The sequence below is a fragment of the Trichoplusia ni genome, chromosome 23 (assembly GCF_003590095.1).
Source record: "Trichoplusia ni isolate ovarian cell line Hi5 chromosome 23, tn1, whole genome shotgun sequence".
NCBI lineage: Eukaryota > Metazoa > Arthropoda > Insecta > Lepidoptera > Noctuidae > Trichoplusia > Trichoplusia ni.
In genome coordinates, this window is record NC_039500.1 from 4,043,132 (window position 1) to 4,068,540 (window position 25,409).

General features: G+C 47.4%; 2 protein-coding genes across 2 annotated transcripts; one reads left to right on the plus strand and one right to left on the minus strand.

Annotated features, from left to right (window-relative positions):
- Window positions 1–1,042: 1,042 nt before the first annotated feature.
- On the minus strand, window positions 1,043–2,302 carry LOC113504810 (ATP synthase-coupling factor 6, mitochondrial-like). Its single transcript, XM_026887271.1, has 3 exons — window positions 2,195–2,302; window positions 1,902–2,047; window positions 1,043–1,284 (listed from the first exon to the last, which is right to left on the minus strand). The coding sequence occupies exons 1-3, from the start codon at window positions 2,285–2,287 to the stop codon at window positions 1,107–1,109; spliced, it is 417 nt and encodes a 138-aa protein (XP_026743072.1). The 5' UTR covers window positions 2,288–2,302; the 3' UTR covers window positions 1,043–1,106.
- Window positions 2,303–2,455: 153 nt separating this feature from the next.
- Window positions 2,456–25,408, plus strand: LOC113505000 (integrator complex subunit 1-like). Its single transcript, XM_026887518.1, has 37 exons — window positions 2,456–2,784; window positions 3,036–3,205; window positions 3,431–3,700; window positions 3,994–4,129; window positions 4,265–4,358; window positions 4,539–4,677; window positions 5,022–5,227; window positions 5,938–6,100; window positions 6,332–6,406; window positions 6,584–6,661; window positions 10,077–10,274; window positions 10,917–11,063; window positions 11,321–11,493; window positions 11,931–12,083; window positions 12,584–12,737; window positions 13,237–13,442; window positions 13,982–14,192; window positions 14,510–14,583; window positions 14,759–14,939; window positions 15,337–15,486; window positions 15,939–16,122; window positions 16,536–16,770; window positions 17,231–17,397; window positions 17,876–18,051; window positions 18,485–18,673; window positions 19,123–19,273; window positions 19,660–19,793; window positions 20,347–20,481; window positions 20,934–21,055; window positions 21,247–21,379; window positions 21,733–21,930; window positions 22,066–22,286; window positions 22,580–22,765; window positions 23,008–23,172; window positions 23,783–23,915; window positions 24,241–24,412; window positions 24,795–25,408. Exons 1-37 carry the CDS (start codon window positions 2,634–2,636, stop codon window positions 25,004–25,006), a joined length of 6,042 nt encoding a protein of 2,013 aa, XP_026743319.1. The 5' UTR covers window positions 2,456–2,633; the 3' UTR covers window positions 25,007–25,408.
- Window position 25,409: the final 1 nt, after the last annotated feature.

Here is a 25,409-nt window from a genome sequence, read left to right on the forward strand (position 1 = left end):
ACTTGGCTGCGTACGTACACCGCCTCTACAATTGGCCTTTTTTATTGATTACAATCCTTCTTACTAATTAGATGTGGTAAGGAAGATTGAAAGTTATCACCTACTAACTGTGCCGAAAGTGAACCCACAGGCCATGAAATCGGGATAAAAACTATTGTATGAGTTAATAAAGTGACTTTGTATTATCTCGTGTAATTCTGTTCAGTGGTTTTTGTGTGAAAGAGAAACAAACATCCATACATTCATTCATTCATCGTTATATCCATTCTTTCGCGTTTATAATATTACAATTCAATTATACTAGAAAACATATGTAAGTAGGTACTGGGGATACCTACTTAGAGACTCTATTTATGTATACTTTTGAAACATAAACAATGTACCTACTATTTTCTTGCATTCAACCATAGGGCCATGCTGAGATAACAAGAATTAGATTTATTGTTTCCATTTCCTTACAATGTAATGATGGTTATACAATACGATATTAGAAAAACAATAATCAATGAAGATAGAAAACAATGCAGGGAAACATCATTTACGAAGATGTTTGAAATACAAAGATAGTCAATTATATAAAATTTTGGTTGGGGTTGGATGCTTCTTCTCCTAAAGGTCCGGCTGAATAACGTATTTCAAATGAAGTCTGGCCGACTGCATAATTATTGTGCCCTCCATGACCGACTTTTGAAAAATAAGTATACAGCGGAAGTACTGATAACAGCGCCCTCTATTGGTATTTAGTGAAACTAAACCCAGGACAATTATAATTTTGCAGTCGTTAATCCGATAGATGTCTCTTTCATAAATATTTGCCTGGCAGCTTTGTCTTTATTCCGAGTACGAGGATAGTCTATTATGCTTAGTTCTCGAAAATCTTTTACTTTCTAGAAAATTATTCAAAATTGTTTCAACTGCAATAATTTATTAGAGGATGACAATCATTTTATGAATACCTAATACCTACAATGAAAAAATCTTTCAACTATACATTTTAAGTATATTCTAAAAACTCAAAATAGATATATTGAAAAACAAACAATACAGTCTAATTAATTGATTTAATGATACACTTATACAATATCCGTTGACAAAGCAGACTCTGTTCACTTCTTGGCGACAAACTGCTCGTTGATGGGGTCAAGCTTGGGCTCCTCGAACTTGAAGGAGGGGAATGAGGTCATGTCTACTCCGGGGCCACCTCCATACTGCTTCTCCAGCTTCTCCAGCTCAGTCTTCATCTCCTTCTCGATAGCCGGGCTAGCTTCCACCAGTTTGCCACCACTGGAAATCAAACATGTTTTGATAAGTTTCGTATAGAAGTATTTTTTATAAAGAAAGATACTGCTAAATTACACCAAGAATATAGTACATTGTCAACTAACTATATGCCTTTTTAAGTATTGGTTTAATGATTGAGTTGAAGAATGTAGAAAATAAAATTACATTACAACTTTGCAAATTACCGAAATAATACAATTTACATACTTTAAGTGTTAATATGAAAATGATAGAACAGTTAGCTACCCACAAGTAAAATAAATATTGGAATGACAGTACCTACAGTCTACACAAAAAGACAATGACTAAAATTATTCTTTGAATTAAAAACTTAAAATTAGTTTACTTTTTTAAGCCTTTATGACAATCATGTTGAGCCTTGCGCTTGTTAGAACATTAGTTTTATCTGAAAAATAGTATTTCATGATATAGTTCTGCTTAAACAAAGCCTCACTTATTCCAATTGAATATTTACTAATTATTGAAACTGGATTAGAAACTTAAATAGTGGTTTAAGATAAAAAAGCAGGACGACACTTGGTTTACTTCTTCATAGATCATAATCAGTGATATAACTAGGTAACTTCAGGTGCAGCAAGGTCAATGTAATTGTTACTTACGCGCTCTTCTGTTTGTATTCCCTGATTTTGTCGAGGAACAGCTGCTGGATGGGGTCGGCAACCTTCTGTGCCGCCGCCAGGTTCCTGGTGATGACCACGGAAGCCTGCGCGGCCTTCAGACCACCCAAAAGTGTAGAAGTGAGCATCTGAAACCGACATAACCTCTCATCAGTTACATAACTATGATCACTAAAGGTTGTATACAGTATTTACTTTATGGGAAATAATGACTAAATACACTAGAATTAGATGTCTATAAAGCATTTACCGTGATTTAAAATGAAATAAAGTACCTTTATGTTTTTTCGATTGTCTAGGACCCTTTGACAATTTTGACAGCTAGCTTTTTTAAAGTAGTGTGAATCTGATCGATACTCACTTATCATACGTTCTGAAATCAAAATTGAGTCTTAATTTTTTTCAATTTAAGTATTTCACTGTAATAAACCACTGAGATTTATAACAGTAACTGAGAGCTTTATTTTACCTTGAAAGTTGAATTAAAATGCAGGATGCAGGAAAAAAGGAAATGAAGGTAATCAAATTTATACTCTGTAACTATGTTGTGAAATAAAAATGTCAAAGTGACAACGAAAACGTCACTATTATTTGGTTTATTTGCATTTTCGTTAGCGGCAGTGTATTCTGCAGTTATTACAGAAATCTAGAAAGACGTGCGATGTTGTGTAAAATCTGCATAGATAAATATTTTAATAAATAGTAAAGTGGAATATGGATCGTGGGAAAATGCCGTCGGCAGGAAGAGGGGCCAAGAGCAAAGCTCCACAGCATCCTCAGGATATCTTCGCTCTGGGCAGCAAGTCCACTGTAGTGGTCTCCAGGGACCCCGAGAAGAGGAACATACACAAGCCCTCTACAAGTAGTACGTATCAGTTACTCATTTAATTGAAGCTCTTAGTAATAACCTCTACAAGTTATGAAGGCTGTCAACTAGCCAGTTTATAACACATCATATAACAGTCTAAAAACCTACCTAACTTTTATGAATATTGTAGTGTTCGACTAATTACAAAATTTTATCTAAAAAATGTTATTGCTATAATTTTGGAACCTTCAATAATTTAGTGGAGGCTACAGTTTTGCTTAAAATGACTTATATCTGTGTGTGGATAGGTGTGGAGCGGAAAAGAGAGCCCTCAGGATTTGGCAGTCAGCCACCTAGTAAGAGAGCTAGGATTGGATCCCCAGCTGAGGCTGTAGGAGGTACATCCTTGGAGGTAGACCCTGTGGACCTGGTGCCTAATGTTCTTCAAGCTTTGGACACACATAACTCTGATAAATTGGTGAGTAAATTGCTCATACTTTTTCTAATGCAGACTTTGTACTAATCCTGAAAAAAATTAACCATTAAGACTAGTCTAATCAAATTGTATTGCATGCAAGACATTACAAGTACATAATTGGCAGTATCTTATTTAAAATGTGTACTCATTATACTATTTATAAAAATAAAATGTAAGCTTTTGTATTTAATTTCAATAAAAGTATTTGAGTACTTGCCTTTTCAGCTCGGACTTCTAACTGGATCAATTCGTCTCCTGAAGTCACAGCGTGCAAAGCCAGACCCGATACTCTGCATGGGCTTGCTCTACCTTACAAAGATACGTCCAAACATGTTTGCTCATGAGACAGTGACGCAGAGCTTATGTACACTATTGAAGCGGGAACAAGGAGCGGCCTTCAAGAATAAGGGGAATCCTCTTGTGTTTGTGCTGGCATGTAACATGCTGTACGCTGGACACAGAGAGAGTACCAACTGGCCAGATATATTTATAAAGGTGTGTAATTAGATTAGATTACGGGATACATTTTTAAAATATATTTTTTGGCTTTGTGTGTGCATTCAGACATAAACACAAACAGTGTATATGCAAGGCACTACTGCCTTGTATATTTGTAGGTGACTACTGTCTTGCTGGTTCATGAATTAAAATTGAGATCTATGGAAGTGTCACAAGACTCCAATAAAAATAAAAATGATTAAGAGTGTGTTTGTAGATGTTGGTACCGACGCGTCTGGCGTGCGCTGAGCAAGTCTGTGTGCAATTGTACCAAGTTTTCTTGTTTCCAGGTATACATAGAAGATGCGTTGAATGAACGCTGCTGGGTGGAATGCTCCTGGTGTAAATGTTTTGTAGAGAATGTAGTGACGGCGTTCAGCACCAAGCAGCCGCCGTCACACCTCATACCCACTGATAATACTCTTGGTGAGTTTAATACTAGTCATTACATGGAAAATATAGTCCAGTCTTATGTTACCCTGCGCTCTGTCGAGACCAATAAAGAAGTAAATTTAGAAAAATATATATATTTCCTAATGACATTTTCTCCTGACGAAATAGGTACGATGTCGCCTTCTGGTTCCGGCTCCCCTCTTATGGGCAGCACGGAAGAAGATCCGGACAATACCGAGCTGGAGTACTCCGTCTTTCCAAGGTAAAAGGGCCTCACACTAGTACACGATCCTGTATTCATAGTCTCATAAAAGACGTTTTTGCTGGGCGTAGTGATATCTGGACAGTCAAATTTTTTCGTGCCACAGTACTTCCATAAGGGGTGAAATGATAACTTGCACACTATGCTCAGAAAAAATATATACCTTTTTGTGAATTGTAGGTATTCTAGTAGCTATGAGGCAGTGGAGGCTCTGGTGCTGGAAGCCATCAAGGAACAAATTACGCGGCGCTCGGCAGCGCCAGACGCTATCGGGAAGGGCTTCCTCAAGCTACTGTCTGCCACCTGCGGTTTCCCTGAGGTGCGCCATATACGTCATCATATTTCCAACACCAGAAAACTCTTTTCGATATTTTCTAGCGGTTCTGTAAAATCAATTCATAATGAACACAAATGTAATAACTTAGTACTCGAGTTGGAAATTAAATGTAAATTAAACTAAATCAAATCCTAGAAACATTCTGAGAACTTTCTCTTTACCAAAATTGAATTTAATAAAATAACTGTTACGGTAGATTGTAATTATTTTATAGCGGGTCACGTTGTATTGTTACCATACTCGTCAACTGGACATTCGCATCCACTCTCGCATTCGAGGAAACCGTTCATGTTCAAACATTCGCGTATTGTTGCCCATGTCTGCAGATCCGCATGATCTCGGCGTCCCGGCTGGAGGCGTGGCTGCACTCGGGCAAGCTGTGGCGCTGCGCGCAGGAGCTGCTGGCCTACGTGTGCTGCAACTGCGACGCGTGCGGGCCCACGGCCGCGCGCGACCACGACGTGCTGGCGCAGCTGGCGCGCATGCGGCTCAAGACCAAGCCGCTGCAGGCCGCCTACCAGGCCTGTCTCAGGTGGGAGCTGTTCACAACTAGCACTTGTACTTGTACTTGTGTATTTTCTTTATGACATTTGTGAAATTTGAAAAATATCCTTGTTCATAGAAAATTGTCATCAGCCGATGATTTTTTTTTGTTCAAATAAGATTATCGTTTTCTTTATCAAAATTGATTATTTTGTTTAGCGTCTGTTTAATCAAAATTCAAAGTTTTTGTAAAAAATACAAATAAGCTGCTTTCTAGGCAATTTTAAAATTTTGCCGAGACGTCTCTAGATGTATAGTATCAAAAAGTCATTCCTGTGGATAAAAAACGGCAAAAAACCTTTTCTTCTTTTTTTAATTTTATGTGTCATAAAATCATTTTTCCTACGTATTTCAATAATATTTTCATAACGAAAATCATTATTTTCACGAAAAAAGGCAATGTAAATGAAACACTAAAAATTGCTCCCGATCAGCTGACTCGTAAAGGTACTCGTCGGTCATCGCTCTCTTGCGAATCTAACCGAAAGTGACGTCAAAATGTTCAATTCATCATTCAATCATGAGCTGAAGCAGTAGCGGGGTCGCGAGCAAGCCGCGAATCGGTTTATTCATACCAATTCATCAAAAGACCGATGGTCTGGAATCATATCCAGAACCCCTGGACCACGGGATCGGTATGACGTCCCTTCCACCCTGTAGTATTTGTGGTATTGACTAACCTACATAATTCTCGTGTAGGGAGATGGTATCAGACAGCCCGCCGCTGCTGCGCAGCGTGGTGACCCACACGATCTACAACGAGCTGTCCAACGTGCGCTCGCCCAACAACATGGCGGTGCTGGCCGCGCTCATCCAGGCGCAGCCGCAGCTCGTGCCCGCCGCCATGGCCGACACATACCAGGTCAGAGCTGGAACTTAGAATTTTTGCCATAGTCGCCTTGTGTTTTCCAAGAGATTTTGAACCAAGTCGGACATTCGTAGCATCCTAAAATTTTCATTACCCATGTCACTCGCACACTCTGTGTGTACATGTCATAACTGTAACTGTGAAAAGTTTGCGACCCTGGATTCTGGCCTTTGTGATTTGATACGCAAGTGGTGGATTTTGATTAACATATGCTTGTGCATGCAGGAGCTGGTCCTGCGGCCGGAGGACTACCTGCGTCCGCTGCGCGCGCTAACGCGGGAGGTGGTCCGCCGCGGGCGCGCGCCGACCGCGGCCGCGCTGCTGCCGCTGGCGCGCTGGCTGGGCGCACCACCCGCCGCACGAGCCCGCGCAATACCCACATACAGGCACACACATATAGGTCCGCGCTGCTGCCGCTGGCGCGCTGGCTGGCGCACCACCCGCCCACGAGCCCGCGCAGGAGGTACCCACATACAGGCACACACATATAGGTCCGCGCTGCTGCCGCTGGCGCGCTGGCTGGCGCACCACCCGCCGCACGAGCCCGCGCAGGAGGTACCCACATACAGGCACACACATATAGGTCCGCGCTGCTGCCGCTGGCGCGCTGGCTGGCGCACCACCCGCCGCACGAGCCCGCGCAGGAGGTACCCACATACAGGCACACACATATAGGTCCGCGCTGCTGCCGCTGGCGCGCTGGCTGGCGCACCACCCGCCGCACGAGCCCGCGCAGGAGGTACCCACATACAGGCACACACATATAGGTCCGCGCTGCTGCCGCTGGCGCGCTGGCTGGCGCACCACCCGCCGCACGAGCCCGCGCAGGAGGTACCCACATACAGGCACACACATATAGGTCCGCGCTGCTGCCGCTGGCGCGCTGGCTGGCGCACCACCCGCCGCACGAGCCCGCGCAGGAGGTACCCACATACAGGCACACACATATAGGTCCGCGCTGCTGCCGCTGGCGCGCTGGCTGGCGCACCACCCGCCGCACGAGCCCGCGCAGGAGGTACCCACATACAGGCACACACATATAGGTCCGCGCTGCTGCCGCTGGCGCGCTGGCTGGCGCACCACCCGCCGCACGAGCCCGCGCAGGAGGTACCCACATACAGGCACACACATATAGGTCCGCGCTGCTGCCGCTGGCGCGCTGGCTGGCGCACCACCCGCCGCACGAGCCCGCGCAGGAGGTACCCACATACAGGCACACACATATAGGTCCGCGCTGCTGCCGCTGGCGCGCTGGCTGGCGCACCACCCGCCGCACGAGCCCGCGCAGGAGGTACCCACATACAGGCACACACATATAGGTCCGCGCTGCTGCCGCTGGCGCGCTGGCTGGCGCACCACCCGCCGCACGAGCCCGCGCAGGAGGTACCCACATACAGGCACACACATATAGGTCCGCGCTGCTGCCGCTGGCGCGCTGGCTGGCGCACCACCCGCCGCACGAGCCCGCGCAGGAGGTACCCACATACAGGCACACACATATAGGTCCGCGCTGCTGCCGCTGGCGCGCTGGCTGGCGCACCACCCGCCGCACGAGCCCGCGCAGGAGGTACCCACATACAGGCACACACATATAGGTCCGCGCTGCTGCCGCTGGCGCGCTGGCTGGCGCACCACCCGCCGCACGAGCCCGCGCAGGAGGTACCCACATACAGGCACACACATATAGGTCCGCGCTGCTGCCGCTGGCGCGCTGGCTGGCGCACCACCCGCCGCACGAGCCCGCGCAGGAGGTACCCACATACAGGCACACACATATAGGTCCGCGCTGCTGCCGCTGGCGCGCTGGCTGGCGCACCACCCGCCGCACGAGCCCGCGCAGGAGGTACCCACATACAGGCACACACATATAGGTCCGCGCTGCTGCCGCTGGCGCGCTGGCTGGCGCACCACCCGCCGCACGAGCCCGCGCAGGAGGTACCCACATACAGGCACACACATATAGGTCCGCGCTGCTGCCGCTGGCGCGCTGGCTGGCGCACCACCCGCCGCACGAGCCCGCGCAGGAGGTACCCACATACAGGCACACACATATAGGTCCGCGCTGCTGCCGCTGGCGCGCTGGCTGGCGCACCACCCGCCGCACGAGCCCGCGCAGGAGGTACCCACATACAGGCACACACATATAGGTCCGCGCTGCTGCCGCTGGCGCGCTGGCTGGCGCACCACCCGCCGCACGAGCCCGCGCAGGAGGTACCCACATACAGGCACACACATATAGGTCCGCGCTGCTGCCGCTGGCGCGCTGGCTGGCGCACCACCCGCCGCACGAGCCCGCGCAGGAGGTACCCACATACAGGCACACACATATAGGTCCGCGCTGCTGCCGCTGGCGCGCTGGCTGGCGCACCACCCGCCGCACGAGCCCGCGCAGGAGGTACCCACATACAGGCACACACATATAGGTCCGCGCTGCTGCCGCTGGCGCGCTGGCTGGCGCACCACCCGCCGCACGAGCCCGCGCAGGAGGTACCCACATACAGGCACACACATATAGGTCCGCGCTGCTGCCGCTGGCGCGCTGGCTGGCGCACCACCCGCCGCACGAGCCCGCGCAGGAGGTACCCACATACAGGCACACACATATAGGTCCGCGCTGCTGCCGCTGGCGCGCTGGCTGGCGCACCACCCGCCGCACGAGCCCGCGCAGGAGGTACCCACATACAGGCACACACATATAGGTCCGCGCTGCTGCCGCTGGCGCGCTGGCTGGCGCACCACCCGCCGCACGAGCCCGCGCAGGAGGTACCCACATACAGGCACACACATATAGGTCCGCGCTGCTGCCGCTGGCGCGCTGGCTGGCGCACCACCCGCCGCACGAGCCCGCGCAGGAGGTACCCACATACAGGCACACACATATAGGTCCGCGCTGCTGCCGCTGGCGCGCTGGCTGGCGCACCACCCGCCGCACGAGCCCGCGCAGGAGGTACCCACATACAGGCACACACATATAGGTCCGCGCTGCTGCCGCTGGCGCGCTGGCTGGCGCACCACCCGCCGCACGAGCCCGCGCAGGAGGTACCCACATACAGGCACACACATATAGGTCCGCGCTGCTGCCGCTGGCGCGCTGGCTGGCGCACCACCCGCCGCACGAGCCCGCGCAGGAGGTACCCACATACAGGCACACACATATAGGTCCGCGCTGCTGCCGCTGGCGCGCTGGCTGGCGCACCACCCGCCGCACGAGCCCGCGCAGGAGGTACCCACATACAGGCACACACATATAGGTCCGCGCTGCTGCCGCTGGCGCGCTGGCTGGCGCACCACCCGCCGCACGAGCCCGCGCAGGAGGTACCCACATACAGGCACACACATATAGGTCCGCGCTGCTGCCGCTGGCGCGCTGGCTGGCGCACCACCCGCCGCACGAGCCCGCGCAGGAGGTACCCACATACAGGCACACACATATTTTTAGGGGAATCCTCATGGACATCCAGTCCATGAGGATTCCCCCTCCTCGGGGGAGGAAGTGTTAGACTCTTACTGACTAAACCTGAACTGCGTCTCGCGTATTTAGTAGGTGCTCGGGAATGCATAGCATTTTAACACGCACCGACTGCGGGGCACCGTTGGCTAATAGATGTCGGCGGCTTCCTTCGTCTCGGAGGCCGACGAGTAGAGAACGTCGGCCAGCGTCGGCCTCTCTACCTGGTACTAAGACCACATCCACTGCACAAAATGTGGCCCCCCGTCGGGTTTGTGAAACCCACACAAAGATTATTCAGAAGGACAACATGCATGACATTCTTCTGAGACATTTAATTGACGTATACATAAAATAAAAATAAAAAATCATAAAAATTTAATATCAAAACCACCATTAAAATAAGCATAGCGAAGAGTACCCGCTTTATTAACATCCGCTTTATTATATTCCTTTATATTTGTATTCATCAACCTAGTCAGACCGAATGCTTAAATCTAACTCCAACGTAACATATTGCAGGTCCGCGAGCGCGCGTTCTCATCCCTGGCCGACCTGTTCTGCTGCTGCTGCCTGGTGACGGCGTCTCACAGCAAGCACCTGCCCGAGTACAAGCAGCAGGTGTGCGACATCCAGGGAGCCGCGCTCAACTGGCTGCTCGACACCGCCATGCCCATCTACAGACCTTCCAGGCATGACTTCCAGCTGGCACTTAATAAGGTAACATGATAATGCATCTGTCATAATTGTAGAAGAGAAAATAACAAAAGGAGTATATAAATTAAAGTTAAACCCAGGATCTTTAACCTGCACTGGTACTACGACTAACTTACAAAATTAGTTCGATATCACTGTCAACAGTGATTAGTGATTTTTGTACTGAGATCGTAAATTAAACACGACAGCTATATCGCTTAAAAAAATATTTGCCATTTTGTGCCGATGCCAACTTCGTTTTGTGAGTTTGATAATACTATTCCCATTCTTTCTTCCATCCCAACCATTACATAATGTAATATATTTTGATACATAGACCCTAACATTCCGAGGTTATCTTATGGTAGGTATGAGATTCATAGATATCTTTTTTTTATTCGCGGGGCAAACCCACACGGTTTTCCTCCGTCCGGGCGTTTTCACACTGGGTTTTTTAGTCGGTAAGAGTCCGGACTCTTATCGGCTAAAATCCCCAGTGTGTCTCTTCGCACGCGGAGCCACGGGATTCCAAATTTTTAGATACCTAGCCTTACAAATTGCTGGCGGTCAGGTAGGTAGTCAGCTAGGAATCGAATTAAGTTTGGGCAGGATACAATGGCACTGCATTTCTTTAGCAAAAGAATACTTATGTGATATGGTCTTCAGATAATGTTCGTGGAGCCGGCGGAGTCTTACAGCAAGGTGGACAACTGGCCGCCGGAGTCCGAGCGCGCGCTCACCTACAGGATCTGCTGCGAGGCGCCGCTGCTCAAGACCACGCTGCTGAAGATCGTCTACATCGGACTCTCCAAGGTGATACCGACATAATGGTTTATCCTTACTCATATATTATATGAGTGCGAAAGTAACTCTGTCTGTCGACAGACAGACAGAGTTACTTTCGCACTCATTTCGTTCACGATGTACGATTCCTACTTCATTCGAAATACGATGAAGACTAATTTAATGCGAAAAAAAGAGGCTGAAAGGCGGTATATATCTTTTTATGGAATGTATCGTAATTCTAGTGACTGCATTAATCACCGTTCTCTTTACATCACAATCCCCAGGAGATCCCCATATCCCCCGCGGAGGTGTTCGAGCTGGTGGAGCAGCTGGTCCGCCGCGCCTGCGCGCTGCCGGCCGAGGAGAACCCGCTGCAGGTGGACAACCTGGAGGTCGCCAACTTCATCTTCGAGCTGTGTCAGTTCAACCCCCCCGATAATATCTCTCTGCCGCCAGGGTGAGGGACTTTGAGATATTATTAGCATGTAGTTTTATATACATAGTTTATAGGGACTTAAATGAGATTTTCTTATCATATCTGCAAAAGGGAAATGTTTGTATGACATTTGAAAATGAACCTTAAAACCATCGCCATTAAGTGCATTTTAATTTTCGAGAATTTATATGTTATATAAATCGAAGATTTCAAGTTCATTTTTCAATTTCATTTCAAACCAAATAAAGTTCGGAATGGTGAAATTCTATTGGAACCAGATCCCCTCGTAGGGCAAGCGATCCTCGAAGGTTTGTCCTGAGTCAGTTATGGGTGTCTCTTGTATGTTTGTGAAACCGCCTGCGACACAAGGATTAAATTCCAAAATTCGGGAGAGGTTTTATTTAGCAACTGAAAAGTGCTGAAGCTTAGTATATATGAATACAATATTATCGTCACAGCTACACCCCGCCGCCGCTGGCCATCACGTCGCTGTACTGGCGCGGCTGGCTGCTGCTGGTCATGCTGGCCGCGCACAACCCGCTGCAGTTCGCCGAGCGGGCCGCCGCCACCTACCCCACGCTCAGGGCGCTCATCGAGACATGTATTACTACGTAAGTATACACTGTGACCTTGTATGAGCTATGGTTTATCTAAATAGGTTCCTCCTTCTGTTTAGGTACTTGAAATAGTAAATAATCTTAGTGTTGGTGAGTCTTTTGGTCTAAAAATTCAGTTTATAGTTAAATGCGAATAAAAATCTAGAGTAAAATTGCAGGCTTGTTGTATAGTACCAATGTATTTAGTATAATCTTGAAAAAAAGCCAAAAAGGTTACAAGAGGTATTCCTCCCTCTATCTGTAAGTAATATGTTGAATATAGTATAAATTTGTAATTATTGTATGCCTAAATGGCCTGATTGTGGTACTGCATCATTATTATTTAACACCTGTAACCTATTAAATAAACACAATAAAGCTATTTGACTTTGACTGTTGACGCAAACACAGCAATATTATTAACTTAAGCGTAACAGAATTCCCACTACAATAGTTAACTATTGATTAATTAACTGACAGTCCTTTGTGATGTAACTGGTATGTTTTGTGGCCAGCAAGCCGAGTATCGAGTGGACCACGAGCTCGGCGGCGGAGGCGGAGCGCGCGGAGGCCGAGCGCGCCGCCATCCTGCAGCTGGAGACACACCTGGCGGCCGCCAGCAACGCCAAGCTGCCCGTCACGGAACACTCCTCCAGGCTGCTCAGCCAGGTAATTATCAAAACATGTCAAAATCAAATCAGAAGTCACTAATTCAAATTAGGCTACTAAGTAGTGCTTTTTGGTGGTCAGGTTACATTGGACTGCTGTTCAGGTCCGCCCACCTTTCACCGCTTCCTAAGGCTCTTGCTGTGAGAGAAGAAACGGTGCAACAAACTCCCAAGCAGCACGCTGTCTTATCGTGCTGTGTTTTCTATACATCAGTTATTTCTTTTGAAGACTTGTTCCAAACCTTACCATTTTTGATAATCTCTGCCATACACATTCTTGAGTACATTAACAAAATTTCAAGTTCGTCAATTTAAAACTGTTAGCTATTGAAATTTAGTCGCTTCGCTAGAACAGAGCAGAGTGTCAACAGTCACTAATCAAAGATTCAAATTAAGAAGAAAAATAATGGCCTTACTTCCTTTGTGTGAAATGGAAGAGAGGCCTTTGCCATATGAACTATGTAACATTAACTTTATTCTGATTGATTTACTTCCATCAGCTGACGACTCTGGAGCCGCTGGGCCCGGCGCGCAAGCCCCCGCAGGCGGTCATCGACTCGCTGCAGTCGCTGAGCAGCCAGATGCGGCTGGGCAAGCTGCTGTGCCGCCAGCCCGCGCTGCTGCTGGACCTGGTGGAGAGGCACGGGACCCGCCGCGCCATGCCCTGGCTGCATCAGCTGCTCAAGCAGGACCAGCTTGAGCTCAGGTAATTATAATAACTTTAGTTCTTTAAGAAAAAGGCGAAAGAAATACTTAAAATTACAATTTGGTAGATATTGTTTCTTTGCACCGACAAAATTTGTTTACTCCGAAAACTTAGGAACCTGCATCTATCTATGTTGGATAGTTATCAAACTTTCTACAGCTTAATATTTATTGTTTGAGATAGGTTAAGGTCCATTAGAAAGAAGTTACAGTTGTAGACATGAACGAGCTCTTCCATAATTCGTTGCTGTCATCTCTCAGTACTGTGTTGTATAAGTATTTTTAATGAGTTGAATGTATTGAGAACAAGGGTCATGTTATATTTGTTGACTCATGAGGGATTCAAAATAAATGTTTTATTGTATTATCTTTATATTTTTATTGTAATAGAACATTAATTTAATTGGCGGTTGAATACTCGCTTTGTTTTATCGCTTAGAGATGTCGCCACCGTCTTTACCGCTAAACATCCAGCAGCGCACTATTTGCCGCGCTGTTACGGTAGACGGCGTTATTAATTACCAACCTTGCGGCCCGCAGCGTGTTGCCGGTGCAGTGCCTGTGCGAGTTCCTGTCGGCGGGCGGGGGCGGGGGCGGGGGCGGGGGCGGGGAGAGCGGCAAGGCGGGCGAGCTGTGCGCGCACCTGCGGCGCACGGTGGCGGCGGCGGCGGCGGGCGCGCGCGCCGTGCTGCACTACTACCTGCAGCGCCTCGCGCACGCGCACGCGCCCACGCGCGCCTCCGCCAACAGGGTACGCACACCTATTACTGCTGTGCTACATCCAACACTCGTGATGGACCTATCTCAGCATATGTGCCAGCAATCTTTTAAAGTAGGAATAGATGGGTCATATAGAGATGGTGATCACATAACGGTAGCCAGCGGAAGGTCCAAGGCCGACTCAGAAAGTGATGACGTGATTCAAGAATCAAGGAGGAGCGGATTAATTAATCGCGGCAAGATATATTTGGAGATCTTTTTCCAGCAGTGGAACACTGCAGGACTTGAATTACTTACTTTTGTTAGTCAGTGTTAAAAACGTTTTACAAACCTCCAATTTGCTTGTAGGGTCTCAAACTGGTGCTCCAGCCGGTAGACACGGAGACGGTCGAAGCTGATTTTAGCGCTGAAGTAAGCCCTGAGTAAGTATAAATAAAGCTGAATTTCCATTTCACATTATTTTTCATATAAATCATTGAAAAAAGTTGACACACGCAACATTTCAATTATTTGTTTCGCCGGATCAGACCATCTCACACACAACTAAAATTAATTATACGGAATATGAGAGGATTACAACAAACTGTCTGTATTCAGGGAGTGGCTGGAGCTGCTGTGGTCGCTGCCTCACTGGGAGGCGGTCCGCGAGGAGGTGGTAGTGCGAGTGCGGGCGGCCTGCATCGTGGAGTGCGTGCCTACGCACGTGGCCGCATACATCGCCTTCCTCGCCAAGTACGTCGCGCACACGCCCGGGCACGACCATGCCGACCTCGTGCTGGTGAGGACCTCAAAATGTTAGGGTGTACTTTAAGGACGGTAGCGGTGGGGCTGAGGGACGGGGAGCGCGCAATGTGCTTGTTATATACTAGGGATGTTAGACCCGTGACTGGGTATTGTTTTTGTTAAGCTTAAACACCTAAAATAACTCACAACTGATTGTCACTATAAAATACGTGAATCGTCTAGCCAGACCGCCTATGCTACGCGGTCTTCTAAAAAGATATCACAATTAGTAACTCTTTAGAACTTAATAAAAAAGAATTAATCAGTAAGTTAAAGCCAATAATGTTAAGATAGGCTAATTAAGGGAGTGAAATTCTCATTTTGATGGACACCTTATTAAAAAAACATTGTCCAAAAGTATACAGCTATAAGTTGGTGTCGCTTTGCTCCAGGACCTGTCGCAGGTGATCATGGAGCGGTCGACGGTGATGAACAGCGTGCTGGGCACGGGCGAGCGCGCGGACGAGCTGCACGAGCCGCAGCGCGCGCAGCATCGCGCACTGCACGCGCTCACGCAGATCATGTACGACTACCTGCAGAAGGTGAGCTAGTAATACGGAGATGTTTTGATAAATGATGTAGGTGAAGTTTAGCTCTGAAGCACTTATGCCTGGAGTTTTAATTTCGTTAACAAAATCTTTGTATTCAATTTATGAATGTGTTAATGCATGTTAGGGGTAGCTAATATTAAATGGGGAAGAATTAGGAAATAAAAGTTTTTATTCACATAAAAATACAGTTTAACATAAATGTAACCTGACGCCTGTGCTAGGCTTAAAGCCTGTGTTACAGGAGCCAGTGTCTTCGCACGCTGCGGTTATAATATATGTCTTAATACTCTTAGTATTAACACTATAGACAGATTAAGAAAGAAAAAATCTGAATCTTCCTGTTTAGTTTTAAGTTGTCTTCTGTCCCAGTCTACTACGAATTTCTTTAGTGGTTGGCTTCCAGTCTCACCGGACTCAGTTGCGTAATGAACGTGTATGTTTAGGTCCGCACGAGCGGGCCGCCGCCGGTGGTGGCGGAGGCGGGCGAGGGCGCGGGCGCGGGCGCGTCGGGCGGCTGGGGCTTCGGCGAGCGGGTGCTGCTGCACTGGCCCAGCGGCCGCTACGCGCGCCTGCATCTGCTGGTCGCGCACGCCTACCTCAAGCTGCTCTGCGCGGGACCCTCCATATGTAAACACCTACTGGATTTTGTTGAGCAAATGTAGAAGTTGTTAAATATCAAAAAGTTTCAAGCGTCGATCACATGGTCTATCACAGTCTAGACAGTAATCTAGCACGTTTGAGGCGTAGAGCGGCATCACTCTACTGCAAAATACTGTTTTCAGAAGTGGCTTCCAGTGAACATTATCTGTTGCGAAACATGTTGCATATAGATGTATATATGCGCAGTATACTGCACATGCTCAACATTATTCACAACATCGCAAAGTTATCCGATGGCACGCAACTCGTTATGTTTATCAATATTATTTTAGTGTATTGTATACAAATAACATATATTGCGCAATCTATCACGCAGATCTATCAAACCTTGCGTTGCAGAATTGCGATATGTAATTAATTACATTAAATGCCTGTACCAGATGACACCAACCAAGAGATGTACTCGTGGCTCCAGTCGGTGTGGGTGGGCAACGACGCCCCGCAGGCCTTCAACGTGGACAGCGACGAGGAGGCGGTGCTGCTGCCGGACTGGCTGCGGCTGCACATGGTGCGCTCGGCCAGGCCCGCGCTGCTGGAGGCCGGCATGAGGGCGCTGCCCGCCGCCAAGCTCGCGCTCTTCATACAGACCTTCGGGATGCCCGTGGCCTCCATGAGGTAACCTCAGCCTACTTTTTATTTTCCGGAGTGAAAATAAAAATGCAAATGCAATGATTTCAACCAATGTCGAGGGCATGGCGTGAGGATATGTCGCACCTCCACCGACTAAAAACACCCCGAGCCTCTTCTACTGCTTTAGCCAGAGTCACGGGATCGCTCTGGCTCTGGGTGAACCTCAGCGTACTGGCTGCCCAATTATTCGGTCTCACTATATGATATTATTATTAACTGGGCTCTACGGTAGTTAGACCGTATTCTATTATGTCCACACCTACATCCCGCTTCCAAAGCTCGTGTGATCAAAACTAGTAAGGAAGTCACAAAAAAGATTTTGCAATAGACTGGTAAATATCACTAAGTCGGTTTGGTCTAGTGATATTTAACATTTGGCGCAGAGCAGTCAAAAATATTATTCTATATAATACTGAATAATAATACGTGTTCCAACTTGTCCCAGCGCGCTGCTGAACGCGCTGGACGCGTGCTCGGCGGGCGCGGTGGTCCGCCTGGGCGTGGAGCGGAACTACATGGCGCAGCTGCTGCTCGTGCAGCGCGCGCGCGGGGCCACCGGCGGACACGCCTTCGCGTCCACGCTGCGCCTGCAGCCGCCCACCTACATGCCTGGTAATACACACTATACGAACCTTGTAATAAAGATCTAATTTCAATGTGTGTAAATGTCCTTTCACTCCTAGGTTGAGGAGGTCAGATAGGCAGTCGCCCCTTGTAAAACACTGCTAATTAGCTCAATCCGGTCACTGGACCGGACTGGAAGCCGACCCCAACATAGTTGGGAAACGGCTAGGATCATGATGATGATCTCATGTGTAAAGTATTTCAACCAATTTTTAAGACTCTTTGTCTTTGTGAAAAAAATAAATTTGCTTACTATTATTTTTTCACATGAGTTAAAATATTTGTACATATCTAAAAAGCCGCTCAAATATTGATATTTAAATGGGCTGCCATAAGTGCTCTTCGCAACACAAAGAGAAAAAACTTTTCAGGCATTGCTATTTCATAGCAAATTTGAATGCTAGATAAAATGACTCTTGTAGCATCAATCAAGAGAGTAGTTGAAGAGTCAGTATTTGTTGTCCAGATGACACTTTGTTCGCGGAGAAGGAGCTCCCGATGGAGGCGGAGGACGACTGGGGCAGTTCCGCGGTGATGGCGCCGCTGCAGCTGGAGCTGGTGAGCCCGCTGCTGTCATCCATCTTCACCGCCGCCAACAGCTTCCACGGAGACCTGGATACAGCCTTCACTCAGCTTATATCTGTAAGTTCATATTGATGTTCCTTTACCAAGAGAGACTGTTTATATACTTAAAATAAGTGGCGGTAATGAAGAATAATTTCTGTAAAACATTAATATTTTTATCATGAAGTTGAGTTTTATTGTTAATTAGACATTTTAAACAGTTTTTATCGCAAGCCTTTTGTAAATATGTCGTATGTATGTGAAATATGTCGTGAGTATGTATACTACTTATTCACATTACATTTCATTACATTACAAACTAGATACTGCTCTCAAATTGCAAATAGATGTTGTACGGTTAGCAAACTCGGTAGATTACAAAAGACCTCGTGGCCCCGGTCCTCTATTAGCCACAGATAGGGCTATCAATGGATGAATATATTTTTTTCGTTTCCACTGTCGTGTGTACATAATAGTAGGTAATGATTGATGTTTCGTGTGTATGGTCCAGTTGATATCGGCGGAGGTGAGTGCGGGCCGCGGCGGCGGCGGCGCGGGCCCGTACGTGGCGGGCTGCGCGGCGTGGCTGCGCGAGCTGGCGGGCAGCGCGGGCGGCGCGGCGGGGCTGGCGCGCCGGCCCGCGCACGCCGCGCCGCTGCTGCGCGCGCTGCTGCCGCTGCCCGACACGAGGCTCATGCAGGTACGTTCCATCAAATACCCTCCACTAGATAGTATCAGGCACTCCATTGAACGCCGTTACGTCATGAGGCAGGATCTGACATATCACGGATGATCATGGATGAGCTTGCACCATCAATTTTTTTTTCACTTTTTTCCTTTTTATAGTGATTCAAAATGTGTTTTTTTGCCCCATTCTTGAAAATACTATTTTTTTTTATGGGATACGATCCTGGCCTTTGAGCAAGAACCACTTATCGTGAAAAAGACTTGGCAATTTCATAAATATTATCATCCACCGCCTTTGTCCTCTCACTACTCGGCATAGGCCTCCTCTTTCTCATGCCAAGTACTACGGCACTGTGCCAGCTTTATCCAACCAGACAACTTATTCTCACGAATTCTTAACGACATATCATACTAAAAAACAAGTCCTAAAAACATTAAGTAATGCCTCTAATATGTCTGTAGATCGCGGACACGCTCCTGATGCAGTGCAAGCTGCTGACGGGCCCGGTGGTGGACGTGCTGCGCGCGATGTCGCAGAACTGCAGCAGCACCCTCAAGCAGGAGCTGGGCGCGCACGTGCCGCCGCACGCCACCAAGCAGCAGCTCATCGCGCGTCAGTATACATACGACTACTGAGGAGAGTCACTCAAATAGACAATATCAGTTTCAGAACTTTTTAATCACAATTGTTAGAAAGATAACCTCTTTATTGTGAACTACATAGGAAAGCGTTTATCATAATTCATATTGTCATCTGCCAGTTCTAAAACTTCCAATTAAAATTAACAAGTTGGATCTTATCTGACAAATAGCATTATCTAAAGCTAGCTGCAAAAAAAAATAAGTTAATCTTTAATCTACTTAATCTCATCTCCCTAATAGTATTAAAGCAGAGGCACCTAGTTACTGGTTTCTAAGACTGAAGCTCTCATCTTCACTGTTTATCTTCTATTTTACTAAGAAAAGTCTTTAGTTAACTTCCAACCTTATAACCATCAGTGTTGGAGTCAGCATCGCCGAGCACGCTGGAGGCGCTCGGCAACCGCATCATCAGCAGCCAGGACACGCGGCTTATCGTGGACGTCATCACACACATCCTGGAGAAGAACCAGGAGGGGCACTACGAGTCTAATGTGAGTGAAACTGATATACGAAATGCGACTCTACACTGCCTACAGTAAGATCTACATTCACATGCAGGTAAAGAAAAACGTGCGCGTCTCGTATCGCTGGATGTAAGTGGTACATTAAAATATCCTCATGACTATTACTTTCTCTCCAGTCTGTACTCTTAGTACAGTCCTCGTACACCGCTATCAGTTGCACCGGCGCCGGAACACGTCGCTTCACGTAGTGGTTTATCCTCTCGTAAGGAGTTAATGGCGTCGATTCATCATTAATTATTTACCGCAAAGTAGTCACAAGCAGCATGCTGCAAGCTTTGAGAAAACCGATTCCAGGATTAGGAGTAAAATTAACGAGAAATGTATTAAAATTGCAATTTTTATTTAAAATTTTGAGGTCTCAATTGACCCTCTCAATTATCGGCAAGTTAAAATCTTCCTCTTATAGTTAAACATACTTGTTCACAGTCAGCTAAGAATGTTAACGCTTGATCTGTATCTCGCCTCTCATGGCCTTCACAATTTTGACTTGTAATATAATATTATGTTGTTAATGTCTCAGGTAAAGTACGAGGACGGTGTATCGGGCCCGGTGCACGTGTTCTCCCGCGGCGGGCTCGGCTGCGGCCTGCTGCTGGACTGGATGTCCGAGCTGCAGCGGGAGGCGCTCGGGCCCAGCGACCAGAGGCAGCGGCAGGTTAGCACGACAACTTCATATTAAGCTTTACTGTACTTTATCATTTTTGATTAGGTTTAGGAATTAGTGTTACTTGGTGGTTAAAGCTGCGTCACTCTCGAGGTTTTGCCATATTACAGTCAGGACGACATTTTATATATGTTGTTGGTATCACGAAATATGTCGTGTCGGCCTAATTTTGATAGTTAGGTAATAAGGATGGCCGTATTTAAAACACAAATCGATACGATAAACAAATTCTTAATCACATGAAACGTTCTGGCGACTATTACTTAGTACTACGATGTATTGGTTTTCGGGAGATCCTATAACACGTTACCTGTGTTCGAGAAACCATGCAAGCTGAGGTAGAACCACTTTTCGCACATAAAATAAACTACGAAATTTTTGATGCTTCATTTTCAAAAACTATCATAGAAGTGGTTATATCAATTTATTTTGTTTAAATTCAGATGCAGCTCATGTTCCGTGCTGGCAACGCCCCCTGGCGGCCGCTGCTGGTGACGCTGCTGGCACACCGCGCGTCCTGGAGGACCCTGCACTACTGCCTCACCACGCTGCTGCAGCCGGAGGGGTGAGATACAGTCTCGAAATAAGATATGAAATAATAATAGGAAATCTGATTTTTCGTATTGAAAAATACACCTTGTGCCAAACACTTAAGATTGATTTTTGAAAATGAATTCTGCTTCTGTTAATTTGTTATGTACAATTTTAATATGGGTACAAGGATTAGCATCATCATCGTTATTTCGTTGTCTCTAGTGGCTGGTCTCCGAGTGCGGTCCTAGACTTCGCGGAGACCCTGACCGAGAGTCCGCGTGTGTGGCAGGGCCGCGACAAGACCACGCCCAAGCATTACGTGCCCGACGACACGCTGCGGTTGGATCATAAGCAGGTAACCATCGGCACCACTGCTATTTTTCAATTACTTAGTGGGATAATGTGATTGTAGTAAATGTCTCATAGGAAAATCGAATATTCGATAGCTAATCGATGACTTCGTAGTGCTTTAGAAAAGACTACATAGAAAATAGTTGAGTTCCAAAAGAGTTCGAGGTTTATAAGATACCTCTTGATTATGTTCCCTGTGTTACTATTAGTGTATTATCGCGGCAAGTTTAAACACTTATTTTTTCATACACTTCTTTTTTTTATTTTGACTGTGAATACAGAAGCGAATGTTGATTTTGTGGTAATAAAGTTACATTAGTATAACTAGTTTTAAAAATGTAACATGTCTGCGTGTAGCTGGAGGTGCTGGTCCGCTACGTGTCGGAGGAGGCGCGGCAGACGGAGGCCGCGTCGGGCCCGGAGGCGGCGCGGCGGCGCGCGGACTCCCGCCTGGCGCTGCTGCTGCGCTGCGCGCCCGCCCGCCCCGCGCTGCTGGCCGTGGCCCGGGCGGCGCAGCAGCACGACCCGCTGCTGCTGCTGCTGCTCTACATGAAGGTACGCACGTGACATCATACTGGTCTACTCAGAAAAGAAGCATTAAATTTGCACACGTATATGAATCATGTTCAATAAGTCACCACTAGATGTCGCCAACTATACAATGTGTTCTACGTATGTGTCGTGTCGCAGGTGCCGAAGATCCTCCGGCTGCTGGTGCAGAGCGGCGGGCGCGGGCAGGCGGGCGGGGGCGCGCTGTGCGGGCTGGGGGGCGCGGGGGGCGCGCTGGGGGGCGCGGGGGGCGCGCTGCGGGGCGCGGCGGCGCGCTCCACCAGCGCCACGGACCGCGTGTCGCACGCGCTGCTCACCGCCATCGCCGCGCCACACCCGCACTCCAAGGACCACGCGCAGAAGTACGTAGACCGTAACCAAAAGCAAATTATCATATCGGAAATAAACACAGATTGATAACGCCTACAGATTAGCCCTTTTACAAGCTTTTACCAATTTTTTTAAATTAGTATTTATTACCAACAGAATGTTCAAATGCTGAGCTAGGACTCCCCACTTTTTTCCATTTGCCTTCCACGCGATTTAGTCACGGTTTATTGATACACGGAAGCAAATGCATTAACCAAAACAACAGGCTTCCTATATTGCATTTTGTAGAATATATGTTTGTTCATGATATTTTGTATTGTCCCAGGTTGTGGCGCATGGAGGCGGACGTGCGCGGCGTGTGGTCGCGCGTGGGCGGCGCGGGGTCGCGCGCGCTGGGGCTGGCGGCGGCCCTGCTGCGCGGCGCCGGCGCGGCCGCCGCCCGCCAGCACGCGCATCTGCTGGCCGCGCTAGAGGTGCTGCCCGACGACGAGCTGTTCGGGCCCACTGCTGCGTGAGTACCTTGTTTGACTTGGCTTATTACGACCTCTGTTAAGATGAGTCCGTTAGTTGCGACACATATTAGACTGGCCAATTGGTCTACAATCTAGAGCTCGAGCAGTTTAGAAATAAATGTAAGTATGTTTATCAAATGTTTAGTACACATAATACAGGTTTTCCTTAGTTTTAGACTAGATGGCGTTGCGTGAAAGCTGTATCTGATCAATTATCCCTAACGTGACGTCCCTGTTCCAGCGCGGACGTGCACAGCATCCTGGAGTGCCTGGTGGTGCTGGCGCGCGCGGCGGGCGGCGGCGGGCAGGCGCTGCTGCCGCGCGTGGCGGCGCTGCTGCGCCGGTACCGCGCCGCGCGCCCCGCGCCCGCCGCGCAGCTGCTGGCCGCGCACAGGGACACCATCGCGTCAGTACACACCACGCATACAAATATAGCTTTATACTCTTATGAAGGACGATTTAATACACTCTTAACATTAAGTCACTTAAATGATCCAAAAGAAATTATCTACTATACATATATAAAAAATTGTCGGGTTTTCCTTTCTGACGCTATAACTCCGGAACGCACGAACCGATTTCCACGGTTTTGCATTCGTTCGAAAGGTCTCGGGCTCCGCCAGGTTTATAGCAAAAAATATTCAGGAAATATTTCAACAGAAAAACGGGCTATCTGGTGGCGAAATGAAGTTCGCCGAGTTTGCTAGTCTCTAATAAAAGTCCCCTAAACTTTACCCTTTTAAGCTTCAACTGTAAAATATCTAAAATATAAACTCGAAAGTTTGTAAATGTGGATAGATTTTTGGTACTTTTTTACACAAAAAAAAGTGGACGAATTTGGACAAAATGTGGAGCACAGATACCAGCATAAACCTGTTTTATGATGAAGTGGGATCATTAGCTTTTTTTTTTTTTTTACGCTCCCGTTGTAGGTCCAGTCTACTGCTTTTCCCATAAATTTTTCACTTTTATTGAAGCCTGTCCCAGTTGTGAATGTTTTACCTGTATGTATATAGTAACATCCCGGCGCTGAGCTCGCTGCTGGCGTCCGAGGTGTTGCAGCCGGCGTCGGCGGCGCCGCCCCCGCAGGCGCTGCTGGCTCTGCAGCGTCGCTGGGACTCACCAGACAACCTCAACTGGCTGCTGCAGGTAACTGTCACCAGCTATTCGACAATAACATTAAATTTGGACAATTGTAGACATTTATGCATCTAGTATTTACCAAGAGGTGAACAACATAAATAGATGAGTTTATTCACAAGACCAATGATCACCATGCAAGACGAGCCTTGGGTTTGTTTGCCAGATAGCATTTGCATGATTCACAAAAAATAGTTGTGAGTCAAAGTCTATTAGCATACAGTGTATAGCGACAAATGCGACGACTTAAAAAATATCAATTTTTTTAAGTCGTCGCATTTGTCGCATCATCTTGTAATTGAGTAGATAGATAATGTACGGTCTGTGCGACTAGGAGATCGAGTCGTGGGGCGTCCGTCGCGGGGGCGCGTGGGGCGGCGGCGCGTGGGCGGGCGCGGTGCTGCGCGGCGTGGCCCCGCACGCGGCCGCTGCGCACGCGCCGCTGCGACACTCCGCGCTGGCGCTGCTCGCCAAGCTGCTGCCCGCCGTCGCGGACACCACGCCCGGTATGCAGCTGCCACCATACTCCACAACACACACTACTCACTTATTTCCAATTAGTTGAGCTCCGTGATCAGACAAGCGTTTTAGCATTTCCGTGAAATATTATCTGTTTGTTTAATATGCCATCAAAATCTGATTCAATTTAGTTAAAAGTTCTGAATGAGGACATACTGCTCGAGATTTTTTGCACTGTCTCAGAAGACTTCTAAAGAGTGAGAAACCTAATTGCAGTCCATTGTATTTAACTTCATAAAAATGACGATTTATAACCGAGAAACGATATCCTTGCCACCTCATACATTTCAATAATTTCTTCGTACCTATCCAACAAATAAATACATAAACATAAAAAAACACTTTAGTACTACGTATTAAACCTCCCAGGTCTCCAAGCAGTCCTGGAATGCCTGGACTCCCACCAGCCAGAGGTGACCCAGTCGCTGCTGGACAAGCTGCCCGAGCTGCTGGTGGGCATGCAGGAGCACGCGGCCACGGTCCTCATGCGCGTGTTCGACCTCGGCATGAAGTCGCGACACCCCGTCGAGCCCTGCATCGCCAAGTGTGTCACCACCATCAACTTGCATAGGGGCTGTTAATACTTACAACCTGTATGATTACACATATTCTTTCATCCTTACGCAAATAAGTATTTGATGATGATAAAGTTAATATTTACGCGATCCTGTGTGATACTTGAATAGCCTAAGAGCTACAGGTAAAAAACTACTTTACTGAAGTCAGACACTGACTCATTAACAGTTTTATTATTATTATAAATAAAAATAACAATTATAGTTCATTTTCGGTGAATTGAACAGTAAATCCTTTTTACTTATATTAGGTTAGGGTGTAAAAGATTTATAACAATATGCTATAATAAACCTACTTACCAATCTTCTCAAAACACTGAAAATGTGAAGATTAATGTATTATCCATATAGTTAAGACTTAAGCACCTGAGGGTAATCTTTTATGCAAATAATAATAAAAAACCAATTG

Bases quoted from the DNA above. Each gene is read 5' to 3' on its own strand.
- LOC113505000 (XM_026887518.1), top strand. From the start codon at position 2,634: ATGGATCGTGGGAAAATGCCGTCGGCAGGAAGAGGGGCCAAGAGCAAA. The intron at 6,662-10,076 runs GTACCCACATAC...AACATATTGCAG, and splicing joins CGCACGAGCCCGCGCAGGAG to GTCCGCGAGCGCGCGTTCTC. The intron at 19,274-19,659 runs GTCAGTATACAT...TATAACCATCAG, and splicing joins CAAGCAGCAGCTCATCGCGC to TGTTGGAGTCAGCATCGCCG.
- LOC113504810 (XM_026887271.1), bottom strand. From the start codon at position 2,287: ATGATAAGTGAGTATCGATCAGATTCACACTACTTTAAAAAAGCTAGC. The intron at 2,048-2,194 runs GTACTTTATTTC...TGTCGGTTTCAG, and splicing joins ACAATCGAAAAAACATAAAG to ATGCTCACTTCTACACTTTT. The intron at 1,285-1,901 runs GTAAGTAACAAT...TTTGATTTCCAG, and splicing joins GAATACAAACAGAAGAGCGC to TGGTGGCAAACTGGTGGAAG.